Raw genomic sequence first — 19,550 nt, forward strand, 5'->3', positions numbered from 1 at the left:
AGTCGCCTCTCCCTGTGGGATTTCAGTAGGACCCCAGGGCCCTCTTCTAGCCAAGTTATGGAGTGATAGGATCTTTGACTGGCTTGGTTTTTGGTCCAAAGCTAAAAGGGAAGGGAGCAGCATTCACCCTCTGGGCCTAGGGTCCTTCTCTTCAGTCACGGGGACCAGTGAGGTCCATGGAGGATGGAATGAAAAGAAGGAGCATTAGCCAGCCCTTGGGAGAGCCAAGATGGTGCCGTCACAGTGGTCAGGCCTTGTCCTCTGTTCCTCATAGTGCAGGGGTGGTTCTCAGTGTCCAGCTGTCTCGCTCTCTATGTCCCTCTCTACCTCTTTCCCTCCTGTTTCTTTTTTTGTCTTCATTATTATCCCTTTCACTTTTGGGATAGTACTATCCCTCCCTCCCTTCTTGTTTCTCTTATTCTTGGTCTCCTTCTGTTTCCTTTTATCTCTGTTTTGATCTCTGTCTTTTTGTCTCTCCTTCAGTCTCTCCATCTGCGTATGACTCTCTCTCTCTCTCTCTCTGTGTGTGTGTGTGTTCCTTTCTTTTGCTATCTATTCCTCCTTCAGCCTCTCTGTCTCTGAGTATTTCCTGGCTCTGATTCTTTTTCTGACTCTTTCTCTATTCCTTCCTATTTCCTTCTCTCTCTCTCTGTCTCTTTCATTTGGAAATCTACCTCGCTCAGCCACCTCCCAGGTCCACCTCTTCTCAGTGATTCACCTCAGCCTGGTGGAATGGTGTTGCTTGCACGACTAGAAAAACTGACTCATCTTTGCTGGCCTTCTCTCCGCCTTCCTGGAGTCTCCCTGCCATAAGGGCTGGGCACAGGGATGGGATGAGGAGAGGGATGTGCATTTGTGTGTGTACATGTACGTGTGTGGCTGTGTGTGTTAGAGAGCGTGTGTATTGGGGGAAGTTGGCTGGGGAATGGAATGGCCTTAGAACCTCATTCATTCCTGGTGCCTTATTGGGGTCCCCAGAGGCTACCTTTGGAGAGTATTGGTCAGATTTGGGTTTGAAGCTTGGTGTGTATATCACCCCAGGAGAGACGAAGAAAGACAAACAGGCTCCCTTATCTATGGAAGATATCCCAGCTAGCTGCTAACCGCAGTCTTTGACGTTCATGTTTAGAAAAGGGAGGGGAGCTTTGGGCATTCAGCAAATTTTAATCTCAGGGCACATAGTTTATGCAGTTCTGGTTTGGGCAGAGTGAGAGGTGCTAAATTCAGGAGGATAATTCACTTTCCCTGGATTGTCGAATTTCTTCTCTCCACTTACCTCAAGTGAAATGTTTTATGAATTGTCATTTTCCATAATAAAAGTAATAACAACAATAAAGCTGCCACTTACTGAGTGTTCACCCATGTGCCAGGCACTGTGCTAAGTGCTTTGCATACATTGTCTAAATTAACTCTCAGTATGATTCTTTTGATTCATTGAGGTAGGCATTTTCACGTGCATTTTTCAGTTGAAGAAAATGAGGATTAGAGAGATTAAGTAACTTGCTTAGAGGAGTCATTTAGCAAAGCCAGGATTTAAAACCCAGGAGCACAGTGTGGCCTTTTCTGCTACTCTTCCCTACCCAACAGGGATTTGATACTGATGTCTTAGTAAATGTAATTGTCTAAGTCAGGAAATGTATGGAGGGCTCACTAAGGGTGACTGCCTCTTTAGGTACTTCAGGGCGGGGCTGTAAGGCTGTATTAGTCACAGCTGGGCTCACGGTCTGGATGAGGAGACAAGAGCACATGGCCCAGCTAGTAAAACACTGGATCACGAGTCAGGAAATGTGGGATCCAGCTCCAGGGCCTCTTTGGTAGACACACTGCTTTCCTGAGTTTTAGTTTTCCTTTCTGTAAAATGGGAATTTTCACTTCTGTCCCATCTTGCCCACCTCACTGAGCGCTTGTAAAGCCTAAATATGATGGCAAAGGAGGTAGGGGCATGCATTGTAAACTTTAAAGGGCTTTACAAAAGGAGAGGGTTGTAAGAAGAGAGTGGTAATCTTCATCAGAAAGAGAGAAGAGTCAAAGGATTCACAGGCAGCCAGTGTGGATGCTAAGGTGATGCAGTAGAAGACTTGGCTGGTCAGAAACACCAGGGTTGGGCAGAGATCAAGAAGCAGTACCACTAATGGGGGAAATTTCCTGGGGTGTGGGGATCTGCCACCTAGACAAAGCCCAGGGAGGCTCAGACTGAGAAAGCAAAGTGATAGGCAAATATAGAGGACAATAAAGAGGGTCTCGACGTTGGAATTAGTTAAAGGGCAAATCAGGTAAAGGCTGGGTAAGTGTTTGATGCACTCTTTCTATTATGGCCATTTGCTCTGGCAGAAATGTGAACAGATTTGTACAGTCTTGTAGGAAGACAGGGGTGCCCCTTGACCCCGGATTCAGTGTTCTTTCACACAAGATCCACTGGCCTCTTGGGATTGCTCTTCCCAAAACCATTCAAAAGTTGGTGTGCAGGGAAACCCTAGTCCATCCCTTCCCTCGTGGCCCTTCTTCCAGCTGGGAAGGAAGCCATGCTAGCTCATCTGCTTGATCATTCTGCACACCCAGGCACAGGACCCAGATGATGAATAAGACAAGCCAGGTCCCTTTCCATAAGTCCTCTTGGTCACTGGGGGAGGGAGACTCTAAACAGGTGGTTGCAGGACAGTGGGCTAAGGACCACATTGGAAGGAAGTGAGGGCATTGTGGGAACCCATCCTATGGTACCTGACCGTTGCTGGATGGAAGGGTGGCCAAGGAAAGCTTTTGGAAAGATATCAAATATGAGCGAAAACATAAGTTGTCTCCACATGTTTGCAAAGTCGTGGCTGAGTCATTAGTTGCTTACCTCTCTGGCCTCACCCCTCCCTGATTCATTCAGTGGATCTTTAATGAATGGCTCCTGGGTCCTCCCCACCCCCCTCTTTGCTAGACGCTGGGAAACCGTGAACAAGATGGAACAAGATGGCTAAAGCTTCTGAACTCATGGAGCTAACATTTTAGTAATCAAAGGAAGATAAGGAGGTAAATAAATAAGCATGGTCACTATATAGGTGCTTAGAAGAAGATGAAGGGTTCTATGATGAGGAGTAACTGAGAGTAGGTAGCATAGGTCTGCTTTAGATAGGGTGGTGTGAGGGCTCTGAGCAGGTGTAGGACTTCAACTGAGCTGAAGGAAGAGAAGCTGGCTCTCCAGAGCTAAGGGTTCTGGAAGCTCCAGGCCCAGGATGCTAGCCTGAAAGTCCCCTGCCCTATAGCACCCTTAGCCCCCATGCCTTTCTCCTTCCTGTGACACCGGAATTCCTCTGTGCCACTGATGGGTGTGTTTCTAGGTTGGTAATGTTTCTTCATCATCCCATTTTTGTGTCCTTGGGGCTGAACACCCACATACCTCAGTTCCTCCCAAAGGAGGGCCTCCTGTCCCTCCTTCTAACTCTGGAAGCATCCATGTGACATTTTCATCCTCTTGCCTGGCACTCTGTGGATTGACCTCAACAACAATCCCTAAATGCACGCCACACTTTGCAGATCATAAGGCACTTTTATATTTTTTTTACGGACTTAATTTAATTCACTCCTCGTGACCCTCTTGCAGAGTAGATACTGACCTCCTCCTTTAAAAGACAAGGAGACTGAGGCCCAGAGAGACAGAACAATCAGGAAGTGCAAGTTATGGTGAAAAAAACCCTACAGGCTCTGGAATTGGGTCAACCTGGGTTCAAGCTTCACTGTAGTAGCTGTAGGGTTGGGCAACTTGCCCCAACTCTCTGAGCTTCTCTTCTGGACAAAATGAGGATAGTAGCCCCAGCTCACCCGACTGTGGGCTGTTTCATCACACCTGTGGTCCGAGGGGCCCTTCAGGCCCACCAGCAGCACACAGGTTTCCTGCCTCTTTACCCAGGGAGGGAGACGTTGAATGAAGCGCTCAGCCCAGACAAAGTTGGAAGTGTTAGAGGAACTGAGACTCTGATGAGAAGCACATTTTGTACATTCGGTTCTTTCCACTTCACCATAGTGTAACATTTAGGAATGCAAGTTTAAAAAGGAAAGGCAGACAAGAAAACCCTCCCTAGATGCATGTTGCGAGGGCAGTAAATACACAGTGTGGTCCTCAGAGAGTGATGGCGAGGGGGCTTTGGCTGTCCTTCCGCCTTGCTCCTCCTGTACAGCCCGGCTGGTCCCCAGACTGGCTCTCCTCACACATGTTAGCAATACCCACTCCAGCCAAATGCATTAGCATCGTTTGTCCTCAGGATGGTGGGGATGACGAGGGCTTGTATGGCCCTGATTAATCCAGCTGTAGAAAAGGGCAGGCTCTATTAGCCAAGTGCATATTAATACTGAGGTTAACATTATTAAATTCTGTATTAATAATAAGTTGCAGGACTCTGATGGGTCACTCATAAAAGCAACCACTGCAGTTCTGCCTCTCTAAGTCATGGGCACCACAGGGAAAGGGTGGCTCAGTGCTGCATCCACAGTGGGTAGTCCTTTCCTTGAAACCTACTGGGTGTTTAAGAACTGTTTCAACAGTGGGGTTAACAGGGCTGTCCTAGGCCTCAGTGAGGAAGGCACATCAGTTGCTCTTCCTACGAATTTCTCGAAGGCAGAGACTGGGTCTTTGTAGCAGACACCTCTGGGGCCATGCCACATCCTCCTGGCCCAGGGCTACTGCAGCTGCAGCTGTGGTGGGAAGTACCGTCTGCACCAGGGTTCACCTTGTACTGCCAGTGACTTTTAAAAGCAAGCTTCCACTTTCTGCCCCATGGCATTGTACAAGACCAAGAGCTACCTACACCCATAGGCATGCACAGCTGGGAACAACAACAACAAAAAAAGTGTGGGGAAGTTTTTACTCGTAGGGAGGCTCCCAGCCAGTGGTCCTCAGGAATCAGGGAATACGTCCTCCAGCTCCTAGCTTTCGGCCAAACAATTCTAGGAGACACCTCTTTCACTTCTTAGAAGGTCCCTGTAGAATAGAGTTGCCATTGCCCATCACTCATGGTGGCAAACTTCATGACGCATTTCTATATTGATGTTTCCTTTTCCTTATTTGATTCTTTCCTCTCTCCCATGTGCACTTCTTGGAATCACCTCCCAAATAAACCATCTGTACCCAAACCATTCTCTTAGTCTCTGCTTTCCAGGGAACACAAACTAAGACATTCTTCTTCATGTTGTGTTCCCAGCCATCACCTCAGGTTACAGTACCCAGTAAACACATTCACTCCCTAGACAAATATTTATGGAGAATCTGCTGTGCATAGTCACTGTGGTAAGTGAACAGTCCTTTCCTCATGGAGCTCTTAGCGGGGGATACAGACAATACAGTAATTCATCAGTATGTGAGCAAGATTGATAAGTTTTATGAAGAGAAATAAAGTAGAAAACGGGGATAGAGAATGATTAGATGAGACTGAGTAGCTGGAGAAGGTCTTTCTGAGGACATGACATTTAAGCAGCCATCTGGGCAAGGAGGAGTGATCCTGCAAAAATATGGGGAAGAGCTCTTCAGGCAGGGAAATGATGGGTGCAAAGGCCCTGTGGTTGGAGCATCCATGGCATGTTAGAGGAGGAGGAAGAATGCCAGCATCGCTGGAATGAGTGGGTGGGGAAGACAGTGTAGGCAATGAGGTCAGGAGACAGGGCTAGAAAAAGCAGGAATTGGGAATTCTCGGTGATTTTTGTTGAATAATAGAATCTTTGTATCCTTTGCCCTAAGGATATGGAAAGGCTCAGGTTTTGGAGTCTGAAAGCTATAGATTTGAAGTTCAGACTTGTTATTTAGATGGAGTGTGACCTTAGGCAATCTTCTTGAGACTTGTGAGCATTTTTTTTTTCATTTATAAAATAGCAATCCTAAAATCTACTTCATAGGATTTGTATCTGGTAGGACTCCTAGTTGTAAGTAACAGAAAACAAATGGAAAGTACTTTGGCAGAAAAGGGAAAATACTGACTCATGTATTTGAAATATCCAAGGGTATATCTAGCTTCAGACCCAGCCGATCCAAGGCTACAATGATGTCATCACCAGGATTTGGATGCTGTCCCAGGATTTAGTCTGATTGATCAGGCCTGAGTCACTCTTTCATCTCTCATTGGCCTCTGACATGGAATAGCAGGTCGCAAACCACATGTCCATCTCTGAAGGAGGGAGTAGGCCTTACCTGCAGCAAAATCATACAGATTGAAATCGGGGGTGAGCTGGTTCCCTGGTGGAAAACCGGTGCTCTTTGTAGAAGGAGGCATGGGTTTAGAGCAGGTCCAACCAACAGATGTCCCCTTGAGGACTGGCGTGAGGAGGAGCCAGAAGTGCCTTCACGCAATTTTTAGCACATAAGAGTTCTCAGTAGATGTTCGCTAAACCACCATTGCCTTTTTGGGAGTCTTTTTTTTTTTTTTTTTTTTGGCAGTCCCTTCTCCATGGGAGTCGTATGCACTCCTAAAAGAGGTCACATGGGAGGCAGCCTGGCTCTCCCAAAAGAGAGTTCTCATGTTGGGTGCCGGTGTTGGGGAGATAGGGGTGGATTACACTGAAGTTCAGTTTCATAGCCTGCCACATGTATCTGCACAGCCAGCCTTATGCTGGGTCCTGATGACACAGAGATGACCAGAACACAAATCCTGCTGACACAACATCTCCCAGTCTGTGGGCACAGGTGCAGTAGGAAAAGCATGGGATCCCAGTAGGTAAGTCACTTAGCCTTCCTTCAACCTGTTTCCTCATTTGTAAAGGCACAGTTAACCTAAATCTTTAAATTGTATTGAATATTAATCAAGATGGATTTTTTTTAAAGATTTTATTTATTTATTTGAGAGAGAGAGAGAGAGAGAGCATGAGAGGGGGGAGGGTCAGAGGGAGAAGCAGACTCCCTGCCGAGCAGGGAGCCCGATGCGGGACTTGATCCCGGGACTCCAGGATCATGACCTGAGCCGAAGGCAGTCGCTTAACCAACTGAGCCACCCAGGCGCCCACCAAGATGGGTTTTTTAATTAATTTTATTTTATTATGTTAATCACCATACATTATATCATTGGTTTTTGATGTAATGTTCCATGATTCATTGTTTGTGTATAACATCCATTGCTCCATGCAATACGTGCCCTCCTTAGTACCCATCACTGGGCTAACCCATTCCCCCACCCCCCTCCCCTCTAACACCCTCAGTTTGTTTCTCAGGGTCCATAGTCTCTCAAGGTGGGGTTGTTTTAGAATGTTTAATCAAGACAATGTAGGTAAAAGTGTGATGCCATATGGTAAGAGTGAAATAAACCTTTCCTTTCCTGCTCTCCTTTTCTCTTTTCTTGCCTTCAGTCCATCTTCCCTCCCTTCTTTTTAAAAATTACTTCCTTTTGCAAAAACAAAAAAGGAAAGTTCTCAGGACTTAGTTATTATATAATGTATCTAAAAGCAGCCGAGCTTCAGCACTAAAAATTTTGCCATCAGACAAACTGATGAGACCTCTTGGAGGTGTGGTGGCAGAAATGGGGGGGGGCACTCACATTGGTACACCATCCATGTAGCAGACATACTGCATATATTATTTATTTCTTACCTGATTCTCTGATGATGAAGCAGCAGTCGTCTCTGAGAGTTTAATCATCCATCCCTAGATAGTATAGTTCCTAAGTGGTGGAGCCTGGCTTTAAAACCAGGTCTCATCTGCCCCCCAAACCCACTCTCTTTCCTCTACCTCATGCTGCCATTACAATAAACGTGAGAATCAGCCACCAGTTCTTCAAATTTAAAATAACCTGTTTTGGAAGAAACAAATCAACTGCAGCTGAGGCCCTCAAATAATGCATCTTGTCAGTGACAGGGTCTCTGAATGAATTTCTACATTTGCCCACGTAAAGAAAGGTGGGAAACGCAGAGCCCTGCTTCTCCTTGGCACCACAGCAAGGAGCATCCGCAGGTTAGAGAGAGGCCAGGCCCAGAGTGGACTCCACATCCCCTTGGCGTTTCCTGAAAAGAGCATGGAGGCCTGAGCTGGGGACCTTTCTCCCCACCTGGGCTAAATAACTCACTGCTCCCACCCCTTGTATTTTGGAATTCTTTGCTGCTTTTTTCCCCAGCCTGTTTTCAATTTGCTCTTGTGGCCGGCTTTGACTCTGACCTCAACTCAATCAGAAACGAGAGGGTGAGGGGAGAAGGGGGGGTGGATCGTGGAGGCAGAGGATTTGAGGGAGTGATAAAAGGCTAGGGGATTGAGGCAGGCGGTGGGGCCTTGAGAAAAATTACTCTGTGCTTTGTTGGGTTGGTTCTGAAGCTTCAGCAGAATCAAGATTGACCTTTTCTGTGGATTGTAATGAGAGCAAGGCTTGAGTCTGAGTGGATAAAGAAATGTGTGGGGGTCTGGCCCAAGCCCACTCAGGTTACAGCCCCAGAAGAGCCATAATGGGGAACAGGCACATTCCTGTACAGCGACTCCCAACTCCCTATCTGTTTTCAAGGAAAGAAAAACAGAGAAAGAATGTTAGAATCTTGGACAGGCATGGGCGAGGCGGTGGAGGCAGCAGCCTGGGTCTAGGAGGATTCTGCCACACGGCCATAACATGTCAGAGAGGAGGGGACAGAGCTAATGTAGGCAGAGTGTGCTAGTGGAAGGCACCTGGAGCTCAGAAGCAAAAGAGATAGGTTTAATCCTGGACTCTGCCCCGAGAGGCTGTGCAGCCTTGAGTGGGGCTGCAACATTCCTGAATCTCTGTATTCCTATCAGGGAATGTGGCAGGGTTTTTGGACTCAAACATTTTTAGCAATAAAACTTATAAGCCAACATTTTTAAAAACCCGTTTTTTCCCCAACTTACATAAAACATGGACCATCAGTATATAAAACAGATCTAACTGGTGTTGCTCTGGTTTGAAGTTAGCATGAGTGTAAGAGGAGACAGAATTTAGCCCCTACCTACCACCTCTGCCGTTCCTTCTCAACTCTGGAGTTCTGCATATTCTATTTGGCAAACCACTGCTAGAATATATTACATAGTGGAAACCTGTTGAACTACTTCTGTCTCTCCTGGACTTTGTATCTTTCTTAGGGAGTCCAAGTTTAAGAAGATGGCCAGGTGGAACCGTGTGCCTCGCACAGCGCCTGGCACATAGTAAGGAGAGCTCACATTCATGTGCACTATAGCTGATCAGAAACTGAAGAGCAACGTCTGCAGTTTTCAGCAATTTTATCTCCTAGGCTGGCTGATAGGAATCATCACATAGGCTCTAAGAGTGAAGAGATGCAGTTTTTGTTCTAAGTCAACCTCCTACTTTGTGTTTGGCCATGGACATGCCACTTTCCTTCTCAAGGCTTCAGTTGTCACCTGGAAAAGGATAGGATTTTACCCAAAAGTTGGGTTAAAAAAAAAAATCTAAGGGTCCTTATCTCTCTTCTCTGTTATGATGACAATAATAATAAAAGCAATGATAGTTAACATATTTTGAGCCCTAGTGTATGCCAGACATTATGCTAATTGATTTGTAAGCAATATATGCAATTTTTATATGATACAATGCTGTAAGTTAGATACTTTTATTATATCCATTTTACATGTGAGAAAATAGATGTAAAGAGTCAAGGAATCTGTCCAAGGCAAGCTGTAAGTGGGGGTGAACCAGGATTTAATCCTAGACAGCATAAATTCAGAGCTCAGCCTCTTAATCACTGCACTGTAGTATTGTTCGTTCTGTTGTCCCACTGCCAGACTTGGGGTATGGTGTATTGTAGAACCCTGATACATGTGTTGAATTGTACTGATTTGCATTTGTGCATAGAGAAGCCTCCGGGCCTTTCTTAATTACTCCCCCCCCCCCCCCCCCCCCCCACTAAGTGAGCCAGGACAGTGAAGGATTGCCTCATTCACCTGTCTCCACCTAGGTTACATTTAAACCTTCTGGAATAGAGTGCCAAGAAAAGCAATCTTATATTTTACTTTATGGGTCTGTTCTTGTATTTGAGAAACCTTCCTGTTGTCAGATTACAAACTGTAGAAGGTCAGGGACCATTTCTTTTATTGTTTCATTCCCCAAGACCATAGAACTAAGAGTGGCATGTATTCAATTGCAGACTGAACAGAATTGAGAAAGCTCACTTTCTAACACTGTTGTTTTTAAACTTTCTCTAGGAGGCAGCATAGTATAAAAGAAAAGGTATGGCTTTGGAGTTAGGATGATCTGGGTTCAAATCTCAGCTCTGTCCCTCCCTAAATTACTGAGCTTAATCTCAGCTTTTTAAGAGAGATATTAACATTCAACTCATTAGTATTGAGTATTGTGACAAATGAAAAAAAAAGGAAAATTTGGTACTAAATGTCAGTTTTCTTCCCTTTAACTCTTTTCATTTGAAGGTCATTATGTATATTTAGTCCCAAATAGAACTGGGCACTGAGTTTCCTTAGAATGTCCTCCGTATAACTAGTTATTTATGCCATGCTATCCAGTTTCTTCACTTGAACTAAACCTGTAAACCTTAGAACCATGTGCCTATCTTACTGACCTATCAGACATATTATGAGACTTTTATCCAGGGTCCAAATTATTCTGAAATGGATTGAAATAGCTGGAAAACTATGCCCATTTGTAAATGAATGTCAACCATATTTTGGCTTGAAGATGGTTAATACAGGCCACAGGAATACTGAATTCCCTCATGAGGGGCCAACTCTTTCAATGGCTATCTAGAAACAAATTGAAAAGCAGACAGACATGGATCCAAGCTCAAAGAAAACAAATAAGCTGCCAAACTTGAAATCCTAAGAAACCAAGAGAAACAAAGCCCTTACTCCCTCCTGTGAGTAATTCCATGTTTTTCCCCCTTTCCTTATTTTCCACCATATACATTGTTCTGCTTTGGTACCTATTGGCAGAGAGACATTGTTGGTTTATGATTTTACTAAGGAAGAAGCTGACATAAGAGGCCTATGGAAGAAATAGGGGAGGTCAAAATCTTTGATGAATAAAGCTTTCATTTACCTTTTCATTTTCTAGCAGAACTGCTGGTTCTAGACAACGAATTTCCTCTTAGACTCAGCCTTTCTTTCTAGACTCCAAACTCAGTAAGAGCTATTGACCCCATATTACAGAAAGGAAAACAGAGCCTTTGAGAGGTTACGAGACTTGCAGCAAATGGTGGAAATAGAATTCAGTCCCAAGTCTGTCCGACAATAGCAGGTGAACCTGCATGTCGCTGACATCAGCCTGATTCAGACACTTCCTCTGGCACCTCTGTATCAAGTCCATGAACTGTAGTTGTCATTGTAAAAAGTGGAAAACAAAGAACACCACACATCAGGTCTACTAGATCGGACCATAGGGACAAATACTTTATAGAACCATTGTTTACCTCAACTCCCAGGGCTATCCAGACCGTTCAGTCAGACAAGTGTTAACCTCATTCACTTGTGAATGCAACTTTTCTTTGAAAGACCAACAGGAGGTGATCTGTATATTCTGCCCTCCCAGTTCCCTGCCTCCCTGGGTCACAGTCTTCTCAGACACTTGGCCAATATTACTGTACCATGATAGTTCCATTGTATTGGATTGTCCTTCACTTCAAGTAGAGAGGATTTAGTTGAATGGACATCTTCCTCTTGTTTGTTACTAAGAATAAGTGAGTAGAGAGTGTGAAGCATTCCATACCAGACAAGAAAAAGAAGGAATGAACTGGAGGGAGGCCTCCTATTGTTCCATACTCTGTGGTAGAAAATAACTCACATGCTTGTTTTGCTCCTAAATTATCCAGTTTTAGAATTGGAAGGGAACTTAGAGGCCATTTAGTCTGGCTCATTTATTTTATCTATTTTTAAGTAATTTTTTATTGATTTTTTTCTTTGTTACAAAAGTAATACATGGTCATTGTAGGTAGATACACATGTAAAATTTCCACCAAACATTAGATTATTCTGTAATAGCATAGCCTGTTTTTTAATTTAATATCTTTTCCTATAATTTCATAATCTTCCACAATATTTTTAATAGCTACAAAATATTCCATTGCATCACTGAACTATAATTAATATTGCTGTTTCTATATCATTGAACGTTTAGTTGTTTCTAAATTCTTCTTGATTTAAATAGTACCATAATGTTTGTCCACATAGCTCAATCTTTGTGTACATCTGTGTTTTTATTTTATTTTTTTAAAGCTCTAATAGTGATTCTACCACTTTGATTCTACAGAGGAGGAAACTAAGGCACAGAGATGGGAATTCGGTTGCCCCAAGCTATCCAGCAAATCCTTAACAGAGTTAAGACCGGATTTGAAAATGTTAATTCTTTTTAGTCAGGCCTATTTCTAGTAAACTTCGGCTGCTTCCTAAAACCCAGTGGCTCAGTCGACTTTTAGAAATCATGGAAATCAAGGCACTTGCCCTCTCTCTTCCACTGTCCCTTCCTGTCCCATGGCCTTCATCACTCATCAGTCATAGAACTCTTTCCCCCTTAGTTGGACCAGGTTGCTGCCCATCTCAACATAACATTTCATGAATCTAGTACCACTGCATTAAGAGTGAACATGTGATAAGAAACCTATCTTATATCCTTGGAAGGAGAATGCAATCCCAAGAAGGAACGGCCTTGCTCAAATAATGAAGAGGAAGTTAATGGCAGGAACAAGGCCAGAAAATTTACTCTGGACAGAAAGCATTATCCCCCTGTTACCTTTCCATGCATTGTTAGTACACAGTAATTTACCTTATTTGAGCCTTGTTACAATTTCATAAAGGTAGGTATGAGTATGCCCACTTTCCAGTTGAGAAAATTCCAGCATAAATTTAAACAGAGTCACTAGGGCTAGATACTAATCTGTGTCATGTTCATATGCTGTGCTTGTTTTGTCCACTAATCCTCCTGATAATGATATCCAGACATTTCATGGGTTTGGACAGCAGCAAGAATGTCTGCTCACCAAGGCCCGAGCTGGAGAGCTCATCTTTCTTTGTCTCCCTCCAGGAGAGTTCCTGAGTTTTGCTGATGACTTACTCTCTGGCCTGGGCACATCTTGTGTGGCAGCTGGTCGAAGCCATGGAGAAGTCCCCGAAGTCAGTATCTACTCCGTCATCTTCAAGTGTCTGGAGCCCGACGGTCTCTACAAGTAAGATATGCTGGGTGCATGGGGAGTGTGAAACAGGACAATTTTAAGTCTGGGAGGCAAGGAATGAGTAATCCATCCAGACCAACCAAATGTTTTATAGGCCAGCCTATATGTGCACCTTGAGATGCTGAGGTTTAGAAGTATCCATTGGAGAAGTGTGGCCACAGTAAGCCACAGAATCCTACAGGATTAGTGCTGAAGGGCCCAGGGAGACCAGGGAACACAAAACCATTTCTTCTAGTAATGAAGAATCTGCAGCCAAGAGAGGAAACATGACAGGTTAGCAAGGAGGGCTGGGGCAGGAGTGCCTGCCTGGAGTTCTTTTCTCAATTCCATGATATCTCCTCTGAAAAAGATTACATTAGCATATTTGAAATATATATATATATATAAAATATATATATACACACACACAAACACATATATATGTGTATATATATTTGTATTCATATATATTTGTTTGTTTTACTAGATTCAGCTGCTCCCCTTAGAAATAGTGCCACCATCACTCCTTCACAGAGTACATTGGAGTCACTGCATTCACACTTCTAGAGATGCAAAAGGAAGTCATTCTAAGGCTTAGCTGTTAATCTCAGAGGGAAAGGGGGCTCATCTTTCTTTTGTTCCATTCTCAATACAGTGAGTATTGTCACACTGAGATGCATCCATCATAAACTATTACATAGAATTCTAGAGACAAGCTGTCTTCATGTACCCTGATTATGAAACTATAGGCCACTTCCCTTAGCAACCAATTTCACCAATTATTGAAAGCATTTGTGTTTCTTTTATTTACTCAGTGATCCACTTACTTATCCGTTTACCTAATCATGAATCCCTCCCTCCTTCCATCCTTTTCTCTCCCCTTTCCTCTCTTTCTCCATCCATCCATCCATCTGTTCATCCACTCTTATACTCCATCACTCATTCACTTATTCATCACTTCTTTCATTCATTCACATTTTTACTTATTCATAACTCATTTATTTATTCATCAGACATTTTCTGAGGACTTCCTATGACTTGGTACTAAGCTAAGAAATGCAGGTATGAATGTGACAAAGACAAAGGTTTAATTCTCAAATGACTTATAACTTAATGATGGTATGAAAGGCCACAGATTGAGGAATCAGATCTGGCTTTGACATTTTTAGTTATGTCACCTTAGATAAGTTGCTTTACCTCTGTAAGCCTCAGTAAGAAAGTAATAATAAAACCTAGGCTGTAGAGTTGCATGAGAATTAAGTAAGAAACACCCTAGCACAGTAACTAAGTATGTGCTCAGTAAGTATTATCCCTCCACCATCCAAATCTCCTTCATCTCCAAACCACATCCCATCCCTACTTCCTCTGGAAGATACCACTTTTCTAAATACCTTGCCACTCTTTTGACTACCCAACACATTCAGGCTCTTTGGTAACACCCAACAGATTCATGCACCAGACTCAGACTCAGGAATATCACTGTAAGCTGGAAACTGGGTCTCTGACCCTCGCTCTGCCACTGATTATCTCATAGATGTGGGGGCCCAAGTTTTAGTTTGTCAGAATGGCAAAATCTATTGGGGACAGTGAGAGCTCTGGGAATGGACTCTCCAAAATACCATAGGCTATCAGATCTCTTCTGGTGGGACGTGTTGGCAAACTTCCTAGAGGAAGTAGCATTTGCCTCAGGCCTTAAGTGGTGACTTGAGATCCAGATTTTGAGAGCATGACTCCATAGCTTCTTAATCAGTAAGTGCTGACACTAAGCTGTTGGGCTCTAGGATCACCCATCTATATAATACAAGTATGTGACTAGATTAAGAGCTATAAGGTCTTTTCCAACTCTCAAAACTACGATTATATGAAGAAAGTGGCATTTTTGAAAGATTTCAAGATGGCTGACTTCTGGTTCCTCTGTCCCCCATTATGGGTTATAGACTCGATACAGACAGACAGATCAGGGTTCCAGTCTCTACCCTGCACTTACCAGCTGTGTGACACCAAGTGAGTTTCTCAACCTTCTGAGCTTCCATCTCCTCCTCTGTGAAAATGGGGATAATGACAGTGTCTGACTCACTGGGACCTGAGGAAGATTTGATGAGATAGTGCACAAAAGCTCTCCACTTGGTGATGAGCTCCCAGTAAGAGTGTAAGAAGTGTTAGCTGTTACCACTGTTGTTCTTATTGTCCTTGTTGTGCTAAAAATTAATTTTTAATTCTTTGTTAATTCCCTCCTTTTGCCAACTTACTAGGATAGCATCTAGTAGAGAGGGACAGAACCCCGGCAGGTGGTTCCTATCCACTGAGACACAAGCAGTAATCCTGTCTCTGGGCGACGTTGTGGAGTCTTGGCATTAGCCAGTCTGAAACCCTACAGGCCCATTATGTAGAGAGCAATGAAACGTCTCGTGGAGCCCCAGAAGCAGTCGGCACTGAGAGCTGACAAATCACTTGACACCCTTCAGAGGTGATGGTCGTTTTCCCTCACCTCTTCTTTTCCTCTCTTCTTGATATCCCCTACCCCCTTCCCACCTCTTGACATAGGACCATCCTTCCTCCTTCTGTCCTGGAAATGTGTTTGTCATGAGCTTGTCATCCCTAACTCTGAACAACGTCTTTATTTTATTTTTGAAATTGATTTTATTAATGGCTGTGGAATCTGGGCTGTTCCGACAAGGAGCCCAGGGTGTGGTTTGGACCCCATCTCTCATCCTGCTGGTGGCTTTCCTTCCGTGAAGTCTGACCGGCTCAGTCTTGAGTTTTAAAATAGTTACACTGTCAGTTCTTGGGGTTTCAGATTTTCTGCTTGCTCGTCCCTTACCAAAATTAGTTTTCTAACTTGGGTCGAAAAGGCCGTGTGTGGCAATAGGAGGACAGGCTGAGCTGAGTGCAAATCCTGATTCTTCCCTGTCCTCAGAACCTGCCCTGGGGAAAGCCGGTTCTCACCACTCTATACCACAGTGTCTTCCTCTGGAAACAGGGGGCTGGTAATTGTTTTGATCTTGTGGGGTTAAAGGGAAGAGCATTAAGTGAGAAAGTCCACAGACAAGGTTTACCAGAATGCCCTGCACATAGTTACTGTTTTGTTCTCCTTCACTCCATCACTGGTTATCTATATCTTTCACAAGTATAATCCTGGAAGAGCCATTCCCTATGGGGCAGGTTGGGGTGCTGCTAGACCTGGAAAAAAGGACCATCCAGGATCCTTTGGGAATGAAATAGGGTGAAAAGAGAACATGGGTCCAGACCCCTGAGTTTTAATTAAGCACAGGGCACCATATCCCCCATGGACCAACTGCCAGAGCTGTAATAGGAGTCAGGTGGCAGAGGCGTGGAGGCTCAGCCTCTCAGGCAGGTAGTCGGAGTTCACATCTCACTACTGCCACTTCTGTCTCTGGGACCCTGGGCTAAACATTCATGCCGTCTCCTTGTTCTGCAGTTTCAACACTTTCAAAGTGAAGGTGTGTTAGGTCCACCCCAGCTTGAGAGTTCAGAAAATGTGTACTTTTGCCACAAGATTTCTTCTCATTCTCTCTCTCCTTCTCCTCCTGGGCTTCTGCCCTTCCTGCTTCTCTACCTTTCTCCCTTTGCTTTTACCCCACTGTGCCTCCCTGCATCTCTGTTCATCTCTCATGTCTTTCATTCCCTCTCTGCGTACGTATATTCTGTATAACTCACGGTCTTTGTCTGCCACTCTCCCAGTCATTCCTTCTTTGCCTTTGTTTTGTTATTTTCTTAACTTCTGTTTGTCTGTATATAACTCAGTTTCTCTGTCCTATTTCTTACTTGAGTTTGGATTCCTCTCTGTTTGTCTCTCTCTTTCTCTCTCTGAATGCCCACTCCCTCTCTCCCCTCCACCTGGGAGGACAAATTGCTTTTGCAGCCCCTCCATCCGTGTAATTTTACACAGCACATAGGGTTGAGACCAGTTGGAGGAGTGAAAGTCAAGGCTGATTTTCTGTCCTAAGCTCACCCTGATGTAGCAAAACAGAAACATCAGCATTTGGGCCCTGTTTAAATAGAATTTCCTTGTTTGTTCCACTTGTTTTGCTTTCGAATGAAAACAAACAAAGAGCAGCAGAGGAGAGGGTCCCCAGAAGGTCTGACAGTGTGACCAGCTCCTGCACCCTTGGGTTGTTGGAATTGGTGAGTCAGTGACCCCCGAACAGGAATCTCCACTCAGGGTGGACGGGTCGGGCAGGGCTAGGCATCCATGGTCCCTGCCCTTGGCTGGCTAAAGGCCTAGACACTGTTCTTGTTGCCATTCCTCAATTTCCTATTACCCAAGGTAATGAGCCTCTGTCTTGTCTTGGCTGCCTTGCCTTTCTCTAATCATGGAAGACTGCCAAAGGGTCCTGAGCAAACATGCAGCAGCAGCCAGGCCCAATTCCTCGGCGGGGGGGGGGTGTCATTCCCACACATTCGAAGGCTTGCCCTGGGCCCGTCCTTCACCTCCATGGCCTCCACTCTGTGAAAAGAATGCCAAGGGAGCCTAGGTACTGCAACCATGTGCCAACATCCGCTGTGGGACCAGAGGCTCGGGGGAGGGGTTCCTTCTCAGAGATGGGCAGAGTGGGAGGAGAGGAGTAAGAGGAAACCAGGGCCCTGGAGAAGAGCAAGCACTGTAAAAAAAAAAAAAAAAAAAGAAGAAGAGCCTGAGGTCAGGAGTTAGATAGCAATTCCCACACTTAATCCCAGTGAGACCTGGGGCCGATTCTTTCCCCTCCCCTGGCCTTGATGTTGTCATCTGTGAAATGGAAACATTAAACTCTGTGCTCTGAGACGTGCGCACTGAGGTGGGGATGCAGACTACACCAGAGTCCTGATTCTCAATGCTTCCAGCACTTCCTGGGTCATAGCAGTAGTGGGGGTAGTAAGAGTCAACTGAGCCTTCACCATGTGCCAGGAACCACACTAGGGGTGCTCCACGTTCCATCTCATTTAAGCCCTGCCATAACCCTATGGGTCTGATATCATCCTCATCGTCATCACCTCCTGTTTCATCGATGAGAAAACTGGGGCTTAAAGGGGTAAACGTTTTGCCCCAAATCACATGACAAGAAGAAATAGAGCAGAGATTCATACCCAGGCTGACTCTAACACCCACCCGCCAGTCCCCTCGCCCCATGTGCTCTCCCTGTCCTTGTCCACCCCACGTGTGGAGTTGTCAGCATGAGGCAGGAGGGGCTTTGAGCTGCAAGCAACCATTTGCAATGGAAGGACCACTGAGGGCCAGGCTGACCCAGACTGCAGCCTGCAGATCCCCAGGGAGAGTACTTCACGCTCATCCTTCTCATCTGGGAAATGGAGCTGATTAATCTGATCTATAAAACAAGATGCTTAGTTATACCTCCTCACATCATCACAAAGATTAAAGTGAGTAGATGAGGAAGTGCTTTGAATTTTTCATAAGGTCATGTGCTCATGAAGGGTTTTCTCGATCACCCATTTGTCAAAGATTAGCAATGGGGAGGGCGGTAGATATTTTGAATCCACATGCCCCTCTCCACTCACCACCTCATGTACGGATTTTTTTTGTTAAGTTTTTTTTTTTTATTAACATATAATGTATTACTTGTTTCGGGGTACAGGTCTGTGATTCATCAGTCTTACACAATTCACAGCGCTCACCATAGCACATACCCTCCCCAATGTCCATCATCCAGCCACCCCATCCCTCCCAGCCCCCTCCACGTACATATTTTTAAATTAGGCCTTTGAACTCAGACAGAGGGATGTTTTTACCTCGGCTCTTGCACCTATCCACCGTGTGGCCTTGGGCAAATTTCTTAACCTCTCCGAGTTTTGGGTTTTCATCTGTGAAATGGAATCACAAGAGGATCTTTTCCATAGGGGGTTGTGAGGATTCAATGAACTGAAACATGTAAAGAGCACGAGATGGTGTGTAGCTCATTATCGGTACTTAATAAACGGCAGGATGCAAAGCACCACTGTCATTACCATCCGTGACAGCAATCTTCACCTAAGCAGTCGGGCCTGGGGTTGCCACGTTGACACTGTTGTGTCCACAGCATTCCAGTGGGAGAGCACATTTAACCTTTACCTCTCACACTGGCCTTTTACTAATCGGCCCCAGACACTTGCTAGAATGTAGCAGTTTCTTCCTTCCTCAAGGTCTTTGCTTCTACCTCCTCCCTTTCCCCCGGGTGGACCTCTCCTGGCTTTTCCCATGATGGTTCCCATGATGGTTCCCTTTCTCCTTCATGTTTGTAATTACATGTCATGCCGTCTCCTTACAAAGACCTTCCTTGACCACGTTATCTGCAGTAGATCCTGCCTGCCACCCATATAGACACACAAAGCCAGGTACTTACTGAAGCTAGAATGATTTAATATCTGTTTGCTTGTTTGTTGTCTGTCTTTTCTCACCGTACTGTCAGCTGCATAGAGTAGGATCTGGGTCTGCCTTTTTATCCTGTATCCCTGGTGCCTAGAACAGTGACTGATGCTGGTAAAAAAATCTAATA

General features: G+C 44.8%; 1 protein-coding gene across 7 annotated transcripts in view; it reads left to right on the forward strand.

Annotated features, from left to right (window-relative positions):
* Positions 1-19,550, forward strand: part of ASTN2 (astrotactin 2) — an 894,395-nt gene that overhangs the window by 826,437 nt on the left and 48,408 nt on the right. For all 7 annotated transcript variants that reach the window (XM_027616418.2, XM_027616419.2, XM_027616420.2 and 4 more), the window contains one exon: positions 12,936-13,077. In XM_027616418.2, coding sequence (XP_027472219.2) covers positions 12,936-13,077 — 142 coding nt within the window. The remainder of the gene's footprint in view (positions 1-12,935; positions 13,078-19,550) is intronic.

The sequence above is a fragment of the Zalophus californianus genome, chromosome 13 (genome assembly GCF_009762305.2).
Source record: "Zalophus californianus isolate mZalCal1 chromosome 13, mZalCal1.pri.v2, whole genome shotgun sequence".
Classification (NCBI taxonomy): domain Eukaryota; kingdom Metazoa; phylum Chordata; class Mammalia; order Carnivora; family Otariidae; genus Zalophus; species Zalophus californianus.